Source organism: Stegodyphus dumicola, chromosome X2, assembly GCF_044657685.1.
Source record: "Stegodyphus dumicola isolate Sdum_Otavi_A_Nest chromosome X2, ASM4465768v1".
Lineage (NCBI taxonomy): Eukaryota > Metazoa > Arthropoda > Arachnida > Araneae > Eresidae > Stegodyphus > Stegodyphus dumicola.
Window position 1 is genome coordinate 156,008,060 of NC_140781.1, and position 17,196 is coordinate 156,025,255.

The 17,196-nt window shown below is 31.5% G+C and overlaps 1 protein-coding gene across 4 annotated transcripts in view; it reads left to right on the forward strand.

Moving 5' to 3' along the window:
- LOC118192737 (uncharacterized) overlaps positions 1-17,196 on the forward strand; it is a 146,955-nt gene that overhangs the window by 31,095 nt on the left and 98,664 nt on the right. For all 4 annotated transcript variants that reach the window (XM_035363745.2, XM_035363748.2, XM_035363744.2 and 1 more), the window contains one exon: positions 7,772-7,855. In XM_035363745.2, coding sequence (XP_035219636.1) covers positions 7,772-7,855 — 84 coding nt within the window. The remainder of the gene's footprint in view (positions 1-7,771; positions 7,856-17,196) is intronic.

Sequence of the window (17,196 nt, forward strand, 5' to 3'; positions counted from 1 at the left end):
TACCCGAAATAATCTCGGGCACAGCACTGGTATTCCAAAATGTCACGCCTGAATATTAATCGGGCTAATTTTTTTTTTGAGTGCATTATATTTTTATACCCGAATATATATAGTGAGAAGTATTATTTCGGCTTCAGTTCAACAGATGGCAGTATTTTACTGGTTTCAAAGGATAGAGGTTAAAGTTCAAAGTGTGCGGCATTTTTTTGATTTTTTGACTGTGAGGCAAGCATTTCATTTTTGAAATAAAAAAAAATGATAATTTATGCACACAAACCATCAAAATAACTTGACAGCTAAAAGGTTAAGCTGGGGTAGAGTGACGTTAGCTTCTAGAATGTATGAGCTCAGTAAAGTGTTTTCTTGTTTTTGGAATGTCTTTCTGGATTTTCAAAGCACCCTGCATCTTGTAGATGTGAAGCCATGAATCATTATGACTTTGCTTTCTCAACAGTGCCTAAACTTGGTGCAAAGTGACGTGATAATGCAATTAAACATTGCAGTCACAATGGATATTTATCTTTCTAGCAAGATGAAGCACCTTCTTAGACGTAAGATTGCCTTTCACCCTCTATTTTACAAGTGGATGATTTGACTAAGGGGCATCTGTAACATGGTCACTGCTTTCTGTTAGCTGTAGAATGTCAGACTTTCTTTTGTGAGGCTTTACAGAAGATCAAGTGGGTATACCAGCCATTGTTGATTTACTGCTATACAAAATTACAGTCAGATATGCTTTGCTTTATATAGAAGCAAGCTAGTTTCACTTAGGTTTTTTTTTTTTTTTTTTTTTTTTAATGACAAGAGGCACTTGCACTGAAACTTCAAAGCAATATTTTCTCATTTACATAATAAAATTTCCTGACATTTGCTATTTATTTTCTGTTCTCTTGTAAATTTATATATCCACTTATGAAATGCATTGTTTGCAATATAGTCAACAATACTATTTAACAGCCAAAAGATTTTCTTATATTATTAACAATCATATGTGAGTTGACAGTTGAAAAACATTGTGATATGCAATCATGTTTCTTTGTATAGACAAACTTTTATCACATATGTGGGAAAGTGCATTTCATAGACTATTTAACACATTGCTAGAGAACTTATTTAATTTAGTAATCACCTTAAGAGATTAAACTACATGTTTTATTTTTCATTTATTTTAAATTCTTTGTCCTTAACCATCTGTTGCTTGTTTTTATTTGCATTTATTTCGACTGAACAGTCAAAACTGGTGTTTACTTGCAATGTCTTTTAAAAAGACATGCATGAGCAATCATTACAGTATTGTTTAGTAAATTTAATTATTTACATATAATATAAAAGTTAATGTAATTTTGTTTATATTAATTATGCCCTTTCTTCGGTCATTATAGTTTTGAATGTGAATCTTAATTAAAATAGATTTAATTATTTCTAATTTCTAAAATCTGAAATCGTATTTGTCTTGGTGTGTTTTGTATGAAATAATTGCTTATGTGAAGTCATTCCAGGTTGCATAATCATACTGCACTGCAGTGCTTTTAATAATGAAAACTGATGATGACTGCAATGATCACTTTGCTCTTAATAATGAAAATTTAATTTATTAATAAAACAAAAATAATTCTGTATCTCCATTGAGTATATTTACTTGTTGCCTTGTGTCATTTTTTAAAGTGTTAAAAATTGTAAGCTTTATTTCCAAATATTAATCCTAGGCGATTATTCTTAGAATGTTAATCATTGCATAGTTTCTCAAATTAAGACCGAGAATTTTATTAAAACATTTTCAGCACTGGGTTAGCAGGTTTCTGTAAATGCAATATTTAATATTTATATAGTCTCCCTGGAGACAAATTTGCATAAATTTTATACAGCAAGCTTTAGCAGTTAATGGTTTTATGTGTCAGGTACAAAGTTAATAATGAGTGCTTAAAAAATGTAGAATATGTTTCATAAGCACTCATTGTTAATGCATTAAGCAAGTAAGGAATGATTAGTAGCCAAAGTGACCAATTTTTGTTTTGTAATTTCTTTTCAAATCTGATTAAAATCCTGTCACATGATAGGTTATCTAATTCAGAAAATTTCATCTTGAATATCTCGGTAAAATGTTCAATGCGTATTTAATATATTAAGGCATAATGGACATTTTGATACTTGGGTTCTTTGACTAATGGTATAGTGAACTATATAGAAAGCAAAATTTTATGTTTAAAAAACCCTCTCTAATATTCTTTAAGAAACTTTCTCATTGGAAGTATGTGTAGGATGTATATTTAAACAATTATTCTTATATTCTTTTTTTTGTTTTAATTCTCTCTCTCTCTCTATATATATATATATGTGTGTGTAAAATATAAAAGCAAATCACTAACAAACTTTTGCAAATAGACTTTTAAATTTCTGATTTAAAATATAAATACAACCCCCTTCACACCATCACTGATGGCTGCAGTATTTTGCATTGCAAAAGCTCTTTCCCAATCGCTGTGTGGGATTAAAACATTGGATCCAAACCTCTAAATACTCCAACTACTTAATACGGACTCTCTTGCCCCTTTGTGTTTGCTCTAGCTTGCATGTGCCAGTCAGTTCACTGTATCATCCATTGTCTGAAAATGGGCTAAGTTTTCAAAATTATGGGGTGCATATTGCACCCAAATCCTGTGTGAAGCAAATATTGTTTATCCAGAAATGCTTTATCCAATAATAGAAATATGTTGAATTTGGCCTCGTCTGCTTGCAAATCCATCTTTCCATCTATGTAACTATCCTCCATGACGCATCTTATTTCTGTGTATCTCTACAACATTTCAGTCATGACTAAAAAGGGAATTGGTTTCATCTTCCACAAAAACTGAATCACATAAATTTGTTCCATTCTCGGAATAGACAATGCTAGGATGACCTTTTCTTGCAATAAAATAAATCTCAATACTAGAATAAAACTATTCATAGGTAATGATGGTACTGGTTCAATATGAACAGCTCGAATGAACGGCACACGTACTTTCAACTCTTGGATCCATTTCTTAAATGTAGGAGACCACAAAGATTTGCTATGACCTAAAAAACTAAAGCTTTTCGAACATGATTTTTCTGATGAAAGTCTTGCAAATAGAGCACATCTTTATAATTTTCGTGACTGTTATCCTGCTGTTCAGTATCCAGTAATTTTCTCGTAATGTTAACATTAAATACTGTACACCAGCATGTCCCAGCTCTTAGTGTTTTCACATAAGAAAGCTTTTAACAATGTGGTGACTGGAAGATAATGCTAGAGGAAGTCTAAAATTTTCTTCATCTTTTTGCATAAAAACCTTTGTCCTTGCTTTTAATAATCCTTTTGAATCAGTAATTGTTTACAGACACCATAGTTGTTTGTCATCTTTTCCGAACAAAACGTCTTCTTGGAATTTTCTTTAATCTTTTCTGTTTATCAGTTTCACCTGCCTTTAATGGCCCTTGACTTTTCTTGATAGGTCATCTAGCATTCTTAAAAAATCTATAAATTTATCCTTTAATTCTAAATATATTTTTGTATGAAGTTATGTGATAGAAGAAATCGGTTTTCTCTTAATTTATAGAGGTTACTATAATCTTCATTTATGAATTTACAGTTTCTCCATTTGGCATGTGTTTGAAATTTGGCCATTCATCTCTTGAATATTTTAGCCATATAAGACCTTCCCACTATTTTCCTTTAGGGAATTTTTTCACCGAAGATGCTCGAGATGGAAGACCAGCTGGATTTCGTACTCCAGGTACATATTTTCATTGATCAGTTGATGTCAAATTTCTAATTTCTGTCACCCGATTAGAAACAAATATGCTCCAATTATCCCTCTTCTTAATCCAGCAGAGGGCATCCACTGAATCAGACCAGAAGTATGTTTCTGTTTTGTCTAATTTAAAATCCTTTTTAACTGTATTGGCTAATCAAGCACCGATATTGCAAAGAAATTGCAATCGGGCTATACTTACTTTTTTTAAGGTAGCTTTGGATCTTGCTTGCACTAGTTCACAATTCACTGCATTTTTTGCTTACACACTCAAGAAAATACGTGTTGCATTGGCATGTGTCACAAAACACATGCAATGATTCAGTTTTTGTATTGAAGTTCTAAACCTGATAATTTTCGAGAAATTTTAATCTTCTTGATTTCTGATAGTTTATTTTTCCATTTCTGGTATTTTCTTGTGATCTCTGATGGCTATTCCATGTCCTGTGGGACTTTTAAGTTTCTAACATTTTTGTAACAGTAATTTTTGGTACTAATGTAAAGGGACAGCTGAAACCTAAAAGATCAAAGATTTTATGAACCAAAGCGAGAATCTTTCTTTTAGTTATTGGAATAATTTTTTTTTTATCAGTGGATATCTTTTAAGTCAGTCATCATGTATCATCATGAGGATTCCAAGGTAGTCCTAAAACTAGATCTTCTTTTCCTTCTCAATCATTTTCTGTGGATGAAGATAGATGACTGTGCTCTCACTCTCATAGATCACATTTAGCGCGACTCAACAGTTTTGAGATTCGGACTTGAAAATATTTAGTTCTAAAAAATCCACACTAGTTGAACAGTTGTCGACGGGCAGTGAATCCTTGATTTTTCTTGCCAGTTCTGCCTTTTCAGATGCTTAGTCTGAATGATGCATTAGTGCTGCAGCTAGAAGAAAAGGGCTACAGGAAAGACCAAAAACTACATGGCAATGTTTATAACAAATTTCAGATGCAGGATTTCCATCTTGGCACCATAAAAGCCTCAGAAAATTCTTGTCATTTTCACATAAGCGTATTTATATGAAGGCCTTCAGAATATCCACTGTAACTTCTATCCTTCCCCATCTGAAATGATTTAACACTGAAAAGATGAGTTCAATCAAATTAGGTTCTTATATACAGTCATTAAGACACACTGAATTACAAGTTTTAGCTGATCCGTCGAAAACAGGTCTTATTTCAGTTGCGGAATTTTCTTTTATAACAGTTCAATTTAGCGTAATGGGGATATATAAATCCGCATCACTTTTAGAATCCTCACTCGAATGTACTTGTTCAGTAATATTTTCTTTTTCCTGCTCATTAAACACTTGTTGATAGGCTGCTAGTTTACACGAAGAATTAAGGGATCTCACTGAGTAAGTCTTTTCTATATAAATGTTCATTATCTAACAATTGAGGAGGGTCTTCTAACCAGGAATCCTTACTTGATCAACAGTTTCCTTAAAGTGTTTAAAAGCAAGCTCTTCATAGTTTTTTTTTTCTCTTTCTAATAGGGTCAGTTACTCCAAAAAAATCTAAACTCTATAGATCCAATATCTGAGTATTGCTTACGTAGAGAGAACTAACAAGGAACTGTCATTTTTGTTTTCGTTGCTACACTTACCCAAAATACGTACAGCCTAAATTGGTATTCATGGCTACAAAACTCTTAGCTAGATATTTTATTTTTCCTTTATATAATTTTCCAGCCAAATCTGCTCTTATTAAGAACTTGTATTTTGTTTGAATTCTCGAACAGACATGAATTTCCATTTAAAGCAATATCGCTCACATATATGCCAAGCTCTTTAAAATCTTTTATACAGTCACTATCTCTAATTCTAGGAATAGTCAAGCAAATATTTTTTTGAACCACGGCCTCAAATTGTATCTGATATTTTTTATCAATACTAGATAGCTTCACAAGATACCTTTTGTGATTTTGTGTTTTCTCAGCACCCCAAAGCAAACCATGTATCACTGTTTCTTCGCGTAGGAATTTCAACCCCAGTTTCTCAGACACAAATTTGCTTATATAGCTCTTCTGGCTTTCTGAATCTATTATAATGCATACCAAATATTCTTTCCCATTTTCTGTTATATTAATAATTAAAGTTTGTAAGTACACTTCTTTTGTGCAAGAGTTTGACAAAACAGTATTATTATTTATTTAGTTTTCACAGCTAGCTCCTGTATTATTAAGGTAATTATTTTGAGTTGAAAACCACATAATATCAAAATGTCTTCCCTTACAAAATTAACAAATTACTTTTATTTTACACCATCTTGATAAATGTTTGTTTTGTTTCAAACATCTGAAGCAAACCTCTTTTTTCATTTAAATAAATTTCCTTTCTTCAAGTGCCAACTTTTTCTCTGGCATGTAACTGAACATTCAAGAAGCTGATTAAATCATCAGCTTTATATTTGGAGTGTCCAGTTTCTTTGTTAAATTCAGAAACTAGATCTGAGAGGTTAAACATTTTAAAATCATGGGGCATAACAAATTCCCATGAGTGCCTGAAGAAATTCCAAGGGACTCCAAACTACAAATTTGCATCTGACCATTATCTAATAACTTTTGAAAGCTTCTGTCATTTTAGAACACTTAAGAAGGGAAATACTTAACTCATGTGAACAGTTTTTTCACATTGGTCAGTTAAGGATTTGAGAGCCTTATGATAATAATCAGATGTAATCGAGAAACCATTAATAGTATACTAATGCAGAACCACATAAATGAGCCTTTAGGTTAAATTTATCAATTTTCTTTACTAATTCGTTTTCATGAACCGCAGATTCATATGAGCTCGAAAATGTAAGCCACTGATTAGTATTGCAGTAAAATTTATTTAACTTGAGCTTAGGAGTTTTCACATTACCAGTTCCTTTAGAAGCATTTCTAAGATTTTTAGAATGAGTTTCTTCATTTAAATTTGTGAACTTCTCACAGGTAAATTAATAAATTTTTATTTTTTATCTGTCTAATTTTCTTGTTGGCTCTGAACATATATTTTTGCATAAAATTATCTTATCTAGATATTCATCCACATTTTCTAAGTTTCTGTTTTTTACAGTTTTAAAACCTCTTCTATTTCACTGTCAACAGACTTTCAGATATTAACCTTTCAGTTCAGCAGTTCTGAATTTTCTTTAAATTCATTTAAATTAATTTTATCTTCGAAAAGATCAGACTCTATCCTATTAAGAATTTTAATAACTGCTAATCTGGCTGTACTGCATTTCAGTTTAGAAATAATTTCTTCATTCATTCTTTACTGACCAAAATGTTTCAAAATATACAATACTTAATCAATATATTTGATGAACACATTAGATTTTTCAGTAATAGCAAACTAATATTACAACATCCGAGCAGGAGGGTGTCATATTTTCAAGAAAATGTTCAATCAAGGAATGGAGACCTTAAGCTTTCTTACTTCTGTTTTCAGTAACTGGATTTGTAAATTGTTTGTTAATTTGGATGAATCTTGAGATTTTAGCCAAATAGAAAATATATTAATATTTATTAATATTCATTATGATATTAATATTAATTGTGAATTTGGATGAATCTTGAGATTTTAGCCATTTAGAAAAAGATACTTCACCATAGTAATTACCTTTAGTAATTAATATTTTGAAACATTTAATGAAGCAATTAAAGTTGCAAGCATATTTTACATCGTTTTACAAAATTCTGTGCAGTTATAGTTCAAAATCAAAACCTAAGAGTTCTATGCAAAATTACAGTTACAGAGGTATGAGAACGTATGCAATAACATTTTTGTACAACACTGTGTACTATTTACAAATAAGAAACCATTAAGGAAATACTTAGATATATTCTTGTAAATTAGGCATTGTAACATGATACAGGTATAGTTTCAGTGTGAAAGCTTAACTTCCACAATTGTTTTTTTTTAAATGACTTTTTCTGTTGCATTGATACAAATGGGCTAAGGCCTCAGACATTGTAATAACTTTTCTGAAGTTTACTCCTTCATTTTTCAGGAAGCAGTTATCAATGTCCACGAATGTGAAAAGGAAATGAGAAGACTTGTTGAAGAACGTTTATATATCGAATCACTTTTCAATGTAAATATGACTCTCAGTGATATGTTTTAAGTATAAGTTATTCTGTATGATAATGTATAATGTTATTATTGATAAGTGTGTATTTAAATTAAATTCATTAAGTATTTGTATGTAAATCTATAAGATATTATAAAGACAGTCTAAAATAATCAGTAATCATAATAAAAACTGATTGCAACATTTAGTAAATTATTATTTATAAATTAAATAACAAGCTGTGAAATGCATTTAATGGTAGTTTAAATATTAGTGCAATTTTATCTTTAATGTTTCACTCAATGTAATGTAAAAGCATTCTCGGAAAGCCTTTCTGAATGAATACTCTGCAGTGAAGTTTGCATTATTGAACTAAGGTGTTATAGAGAAATTCTTTATGTGGGTGTACAAACAAAAGTTGCAAATTTAGATTCTATAACTAAAAATATAACATGCTGTGATTCAGAATTATTCATTCTGCCTAATTACTATGTATCAAATTGTTAAGTGCAGACTAAAATAGTAACTCATCTTAAGGCACTTATCAAATAAAATTATACTATAGCATTTGCTGATAGATAAAATTGACATTTAGCGGGAAAAAAATCATGTCTAAAAATGATGAATACCAAACGCACACATGAATCTAAAAGCGAAATTTTCAAATATGCTTTTATTGTTTTCACTGCCATGTATATAGTATAATCTCAAGCTCAAAATAGTATTGTCTAACATTCTGTTTTTAAAAAAAGAGCTTTATAAACCCGAAACATAATCAAAGATTTCAGTTTTCATATGATCAGATTTTCAAAAACATTTTTAAAATCCAGGCTTTCTCCTTCTTACATTAGTCTCTCAACCTGTGTGTATATGAGATCTTTCTCTAGTTCAGCTTTGGGGTGTTCTTTTGTTCTAAGATATAAACCTCTCCTGAAAATGATAATCTAAAATTGTCCAGCATGCTTAGAACAAGTGTTTTTATTTTATCTTACTTTCAATTAAAGGATGTTCAGGAAGAATTGGATATGTATATTCTTTAGTATCCTTTTTAGCTATTGGTCCTGATTTCATTTAAAAAAATTTTTTTCCTCGATCATCTTTATAGACTTGAAGAGGCTTCATACTATTTGTACTGTTCTTTCTGATAAAAAGAAAACTGTGTATATTGACTGCATCAGAAGATTAATGTTTTGTTTTTTGATATTTCTTTTACTGTGATGTATGAAGTCTTAAATTACCTGGAATTTTCTTTTTAATGAAATATCCATGCAACTTCTTTTAACAATTTTAGCATATGACTTGAAAATACATTAACCAGATGAATTGCTATCAATTCTTGTTCAATGTTCTTTGCACAAAAATTGCTCTTCAGTTTCTCTTTTTTAACTTTCTGTAATTCAGAAATCTGGTTAAAAGGTTTACTGAATATTTTGTTCTTAAACAAATGGAAAAGAAAAAAAAAGAAATATACAACCTGACTAGTAACATAAAATTTCATCCCAACCTAATTGCAGAGGTCATGTTTTTTGTTGTAATAATCTAGCAAGCATAGTTATTGGGAGAGGTAGTAAAACCAATAGAATCAAAAATAATTTAAGTCGCAAGTAAAAGCGATATTTTTGCCAAAACAATTCATCAGAGGTATACTGCATCCTATTTCATTAATTCAATAATATCATTGTACAGCAGTATTAGTATTGTAGTTTACCTTCAAAAATAATTTCTGCACTTTTGTGTGGTGAATTACTAAGCCATCCTCTAAAATTAAATTCAACTAAAGGCATTAATTACCTTTTTATCTGGAGATAAATGTTTTCCATTAGTTTACATTATGCATATATGCCAAACAGTGACTCACATAAAAAGATTTGAGAAATTTTTAAGCCTATTTTACAAGATGGTCTGAAGCATTCTGTAACAAATTATATATACATCCAACAAGAAAGTGGCCACTTCAGAAAATGGTTGTATAAGGATGGAAAATATTTATTCTATCCTTTTGCCACCACCGAAATCTTAATAAGGATCAGCTTCATCGATACCTGTCTGTAAAGAGGCTTTCTCACTGTCAATAGGTAATCCAAAGTGATATTACCTGACATTGAATAGAATGAGGGATATTTTTTCAATTAAGTTAGGCTTTTTTTTCTGAGAATTCATTTTAAAAATGTTTAATTTTGCCTATGGCTGACACATGAAATACTGATCTTACAGGTGTGCTATTTTCATTCAGTACAGCTGGATGGGATGAATAAAATGCTTAAGAAGTTTGCTGTCCAGCTTCAACTAATTCATTTATGCACCATCTCTACTAATCTCATATGATTAAGTCACAGATTAAAATATGATCTAAGTCATGGGCTTCACGTTTATGAAGTTGATTTCATTTTCAGGTTGTAGTGTACAGTGCTCTATTTGTTGCCTCCCTGCAGTTGTACAACTTTGATACTAGGTAATTTTATAATATATTAACTTGTGTTATCTTTGGTTTGTTCAAAGAATTCACAAAGTTTGCATTGTGTGTCATTTTGTATAGTTTTTCAGGTACTTTGATTCTTCTGCATTCTAAGTTCTCAGAACTTGAAAATGCCTTAAGAACAAATTTGAGAAGATGCTTTATCACTCCTTAACATCCCAACTAGTGACCATACAGTTTTTGAAGCTGTCAGATATTCATTTATTTTGAAAAAAATCAGCTGTAATATTTTGAGACCTTACATCAATTCCTAATATCATCTTCATATCAGCAAGAGTATCAGTTGTGTTTGAAAATTGTTTACAAAGTTTTCCTTGTGTCTTAAACTTAAGTACAGCATCTTTAAGTTAGGAAACATAACCACAAATGTAATTTTGATCAAGTATATTTAAATGTGCATTAACAATTGAGTCCAAACTTTTCAGTAAAAGTTCGCAAGCTCAGTGTAATGCAAATGCAATCTTGTTATTTCCATACAGTTTTTTGTACTACATCCCATAGGTTTCAGCTTCCATACTTTTGCACAGTCCTTAATATTAATTTCTTTATAATCAGGGATCACTTAACTCTACATTAACAAGTCAAGTTTGTAAATGAATAATCTATTTCTAGGACTATGTCAACGTGCTGTAGGTGTTCTCCCTTGAAACATTTTCTTTTTTAAACAGTATTTTGCCTAATATCAGATAATATTTTCCTATACATATCACACATGTCATAAATGGCTTTGCATTTGGAATTGTGCACTTTAGAAAGCAGAAACTCACACTTTTTTTATGACAAGCTGCCTTTCTTTCTAAAGAAGAGTCAGTAGTAATTGCATAAGCCTGAGGAGAATATGACTTCTTAAATATAATACTGTGGCTCTTGATGTAATGCATATCTTATATTTATGTAACAGCCCATGCAATGTCTGTGAGTTGCAATGAAAGTTTTTCTTAATTGCACCTTTCTTTTTATTTCTGTTTTCAAAAATGGTATTAACTTTCATGAACAGTGACTAGGACTTCAGTTGAAGCTTTTTTTATTTACCTTATATTTCCTCCAGAATTTGAAAATTTTCTTGAGTTGAAGCCATGAGAAAGTATGGTTCCATACCTTTTTTTAGTTACATCTAAGGATTCATACAGTTGTGATTTCAATTTGTTATAACATATATGAAATTGTAATATACTTCTCTTTTAGTTGAACAAGAGGTAGCAACTCGTGAAAATAGACTTGTAATAAAAATCATGTTTCTCCTATCTCAGGTTTAGAAGTTCTATAGCTTTCTTATAATTTTCCCCTGATGGTAGGATATCTTCAATTATGTGCTGGAGTCCCATATTTTATATTCTTAAATATTCAAATTTATCTTCACTGGATATGGAATTATCATTATGAATTTTAACAAACTATTGTCAGAAACAATTTAGCTTTTTAAATATCAATCAGATTTTGTTAATTCTGTTTTAGGTAATTTTATCTGAGTTTAAAACCCTGCCTGAGACTCAGTTTCAGTATTTAAGTTTCTTGTTTTAGCAAAAACTGCTTCTTTAATACTAAGAAATCTTTATTTGGACTTAGTGTAATTCTTAGTCTCTTCATTCACTGTATTTTCTGATACATTTTTATTTAAAGAATTTCGTCTGGTTAGAAGCAATTTAAAGAATTTTGTAGTCGTAAACTTTTTATACTTTATTTTTAATGCTTCAAATCTGACACTAAGCTGTTCTCCCACCTTTTCCTGGATATCATGTTTCCTGAATTATTTGCATAGAGTATGCATAATTGTTGATAAACTTTCCATCATTTATATCATTTCCACCTTTCCCTGGATATCATGTTTCCTGAATTATTTGCATAGAGTATGCATAATCATTGATAAACTTTCCATCATTTATATCATTCAAAATTAATTCTATGAAATGGTTACCTCTAAAATGTTAGTTCAAGATTTTAATTAAATAAAATTTAATGATGCGTATTTATGTACAGCTAAAATTAGCATTTAGCAGAAGGAAAAGCATGTTCTACAAATGGAAAGAAGCTATTAAACACATGCAGCAAAAAACAAAATTTTCAAATTTGCTGTTATTACTTTCTTTTTCAGATGTACACATTTATCTAAAAGGTTCATTAGCATTTTATAGCATAGATATTTAGCAGTTCAAATAGCATTTTATAGCATAGATATTTAGCAGTAATAGAATTCTAAGGAAAACACAAATAATTCAAATACATTAAATTTAGTAAACTTATAACTTTAAGAGAATACGTGTAAGAGAATATGTTAAAGAGAACTGACAGCATCTTTGATGAATTAACAGTTCCTTGTATATAAAAATATTAATCATACTAAAACATTTTATGTATTTGCCAAATACATTTTATGTTAAATTTTGCATATAAATGTTCATTATTCAGTCATAGTTTTCTGTGTAGTTTTTAATCCTTGAATTATGTATTTCATTATATGTACAGTGTATCTAAACAAAAAATGAACTTTTACAATAAATTTTGAGCATCATTTTCCTTTGAAGCAGAAGATAGAATGATGGTTATGATTAGGTAGCAGCTGACTACCCGTGGTAGCAAAAAGTCACCTCTGTTTTGTCCTTTGTAAACAAAGGAAAATCCTTTGAATAGAGTCATTGAATTTTCTGTGTCCAGTGAATTTCTTTCTTCCTCTCTTCTATCTGGATTTTGCTGGTAAAGTTTATTTCCTAAAATTCCTTTATCAGATGGATATAGAGTTCTGATTTTAAATTACAATAAGATGATGCTTGACAGATTAATTGTAGAAGAGCAAAATTTTTTTATGTGAAATTACTGTCTGTTAGGAAGAAGGCTCTAAATTCACTAAGCAAACATGGTTAGAGGGTATCTGGTAACCCTCCTAAATATCAATTTCTGCAACATCATTAGTAGCTCTAAGGAAAGTACAAATAATTCATAGCACAAGCAGTTGATATTCATGCAGGTTAAACTGGCCATCAGTATGTGGAGAGTAAGACAGAAACAGTTGCAGGCACAGCAGCCCATGAATGTCAGCCCAAAAAATTTGCCTTCTTGGTAGGTATTTCTGAATTGACTGCTTATTGATTACTGATTGCACGGACTTAGTAATTATTGTGACAATCAAAGTCATTTTGGCCAGACTATTAATTTGAGTAAGGAAAGCTTTAAGAATTTATAAAGCCCTTGAGTAATAAGTTCATATGCATTTTAAAGGAGTGAATGTTTAGTGTGATTTCTCTGTTAAGAAATTTCTCACTGTTATTAATCTTTGGCACAAATGCCAGTGCATATCTGTGAAGATTTTGGTACAGAAGCTTTGCATTTATATGCTTTGTAAAGAGTGTACTACCATGGAACTCAACACAATGAAAATGTTTTGGATCATTCAAAGTTAAGTAAAACTGCACAGAACATATGATTTCTTTCAACTTTTAACCCCTTCGTGCCAACTGTCAAGTCTGCGTGCCAGCAACGAACACACTCACTTCCCGGCCGACACGCAGGCGTGCCAGAGCATTTTCCCGTTCAGTCCCGACTGTCACGTATTTGTGCCACAGTGTCCTAGAACGTTTTAAAAACTATAATTTCTGCCACAAGATGACACTATATGTCCATATGGTTTCAGATACATGTACATTAGACCTTCTACTCGAAATGAGAGAAGCATGACTCACATACACGTGTTTTTGATTATATAAACAAAAGGGGAAATAAATGTTTCCGAATGGCGTGATTTATGACGTCTCTTTAAATTCACACGTGGTAGTTGTTTATTGTAAGTAGAGAACTTCTATTTTCACTAAAGCGTTGGGTATTTCAGTTTAAATTAGATCTTGTTAGACGTGAATTCTTTCTGTTTTTAATAGAAACAGACCGAATAAATATTTTTTAATAGAAAATTTGTTAGACTGAATTCTTTCTGTTTTAGAAAATAATTAGATCTAGTTAGACGTGAATTCTTTCTGTTTTTACAGTTGCAATCACACTAAGATCAGCAGAATCATTAATTCCGCTCAGATTAACTGAAAGACATTTTCCAAAACTTTTTTCAGAAGAGACTGATAAGAAAATGAGATGACGATGCTTTGTTTGTTCACATTCCTGGAAAAATCCTCCAAAACGGCAAATGAGTTATTACGAGTGCAAGGAATGTAACATATGACTGTGTGTAGATCACTGTTTCCAAATTTTTCATACGAAAAGAGAATTTTAAGTAATATATTTAGTTTTCAGATGTATAATGTTAAAAGTCATAAAATGGTGAGTAATGAAAATAAAATGTGTAAAATATGCATTTAAACAAGAAATAAGGTAATTAAAGTATATATAAAAATATCTATAAAGCATAAGCCGTTTAAATACTCTATAGAGCATTATTAAACAATGTATTGATACTTCGGAAATTTCATGGATTTAGGCTTAATAGCAAAAAAGCCTCCGGCCCTGGACAGATGGTGACGTAAGACACTGCTGGCCTCCGCGATAAGCGCACGTTTGCGCTACCCGCCGCGAAGGGGTTAAACAAATACGAGGGCCATCCAGGAAGTAGATTACGTTTCCGTCTGTGTCCGCTAGGGGCGGGGCTAGCGCGGCCATCTTGGGGTCAGAGCGTTGCGCAGCTCAGTCTGCATCTAGCCGTGCTAGTGAGAGGTTCGTGCTGTGCTCCGTTCAGATACTGTGACGGTTTGAAATGTCTGCGTTAATTGAAAATCCCGCGAGCTGCGAGGTGCGCTCAGTAATAAGGTTTCTGACTGCAAAAAACTGTAAACCGATAGAAATCTATCGGCAGCTTCGTGAAGTGTATGGGGACAACATTATCACTGAAGGTGGAGTGCGTCAGTGGGTCATAAGATTTCAAAATGGCCGAACCAATGTTCACGACGAAGATCGAAGTGGGAGACCCAGCATAGTGACCGCCGAACTTCTCGAAAAAGTCGATGCTAAAGTCCGTGAAAATCGAAATTTCACAATAACGGAACTTTCTTTGAGTTTTCCACAAATTTCGCGAAGTTTGTTGCACGAAATCATCAGCGAAAAGCTTGGTTACCACAAGTTTTGTGCAAGATGGAAGGCAAGAAGAGGTAACGAAGTGGTTGAAGGCGCAGGCGGCCGAATTTTTCGACGAAGGAATTTCCAAGCTCGTACATCGCTACGATAAATGCCTTAATTTGTATGGTGACTATGTAGAAAAGTAGTATTTGAGTGTGGCTTTCATCTGTATATAATAAAATTTGTTTCCTATACTTTGTTTATTTTTTTATTCCAAAACGTAATCTACTTTCTGGATAGCCCTCGTATTTTCCAAACTTAGATATTAACCTCAAGTGTAAAACTGCTGGTAAAGGTTGGATTTTAATTATGTTTAACGGCTATCTGTCTGAAGATGAATTGCCTTCCTGGAAAGCTTATAAACTGACTTGAATTCATAGTATATGAAGAAAGCCATGAAAATCCCATACAGTATGTCTTTGCTAGAGGCTGAAGCTAGCTCAAACCACTATTGCTCAGTGGGTTATTCATTTGATCACTGATGAGCCGGCTAGTTGGAGAATTTAATTAGCCACTGTACTCCCTGAACTCAATCCATGCAATTTGATTTGCGCAGTCAATCATCTGTAAGTAATACAGTAAGTAATAAGATTATAAAATCGTTTATCTGTATTTAGCTACCAAAGGGCATGGAATTTTTGGCTAGGAGGACTCTCAACTTTAGCTTTGTTGATTTTGCCAGAAATTTGCATAATTGTAAGGCATCTTAAAACCAGTGTATTTGCAAAAGCTTAATTGGGCAGAGTTTAGGTTGCATTAGTAATGTAAGGTTTCACACTTTCTTTTCATCCTGACGAGGCAAGACTAAATTCTGATTTCTCAAGTAATTTTTGCTGATTTGTGAAATATGCGAGAAAACAGTATTTCAATTTCAAATGAATATGTACAATTGAATCTAGATTTAACATTGAGATTGCTTAATTTATTAAAATGGGTGACATGAAAATAAATGTGCATAGAAATAGGAAGTGCAATTCAAAATTTACATGCTTACCTCAGTGAATAGTAAATTAATGAAAAGTGATCTTGGTAAATTAATGAAAATTGTGTTGTGTGCAAAGTATGACCGATTTTTTTTTAAAGTTTTTGTGCAATAAATTATTGCGTATAAAAGGAATCTGAAATTTGAGTATATTTTATCAAAGGTTCATTATCTCAAAATTTCTTTTATGAGTTTTTGACTAGCTTCCGTTTTTACACATTATTAAGAATTTTTTGTGGTCTCTTACATATTATTAAGAATTTTTTTGTGGTGGATCAAAAACGACCAGCCATGCAACTGTGATTTTTTTAAATATATTTCCTGTAAATACAAGATATACAGTTTGCTTAATTATTACACTGTGCCATGGAATTAGTCAATCATTATCAGTAAGTATATAATATGAAAATTGATAAATCCTCAGAGGAATTTCGGCCATCATTAACAGCATCTTTGTATTTCTCTGTGATTGCACCAAACTGCATGTTATAATAAATGATTTGCTTTTTTAAGCAATCAGTAGCAGTTTCAGGTGCCACTTTCCATAAGTTTTTCACAACTTATTGAGCTTAACGCCATAGTTTGTGTTCAAATTATTCAGTATTCATCTCATTAATTTTGTTAAATCATCGAATTACTCATATTTCCAGAGGTTGTCATTAACTTGTACGAGTTTGGTGGGCGAAAAAGAAATTTCTGTTCTGGTGTTTGAAAATATAGGATAATTCCCATTAAGGTGAAGAGAACTTGTAATGTAATGTGAAAATGGCTCATTTTTTTTCAGAGAACAGACTTTTTTGGAAATTTAAAAATAGAAAATGTTGGAAATTTTCAGAGTTGCTAACTCTTCCAATTTAG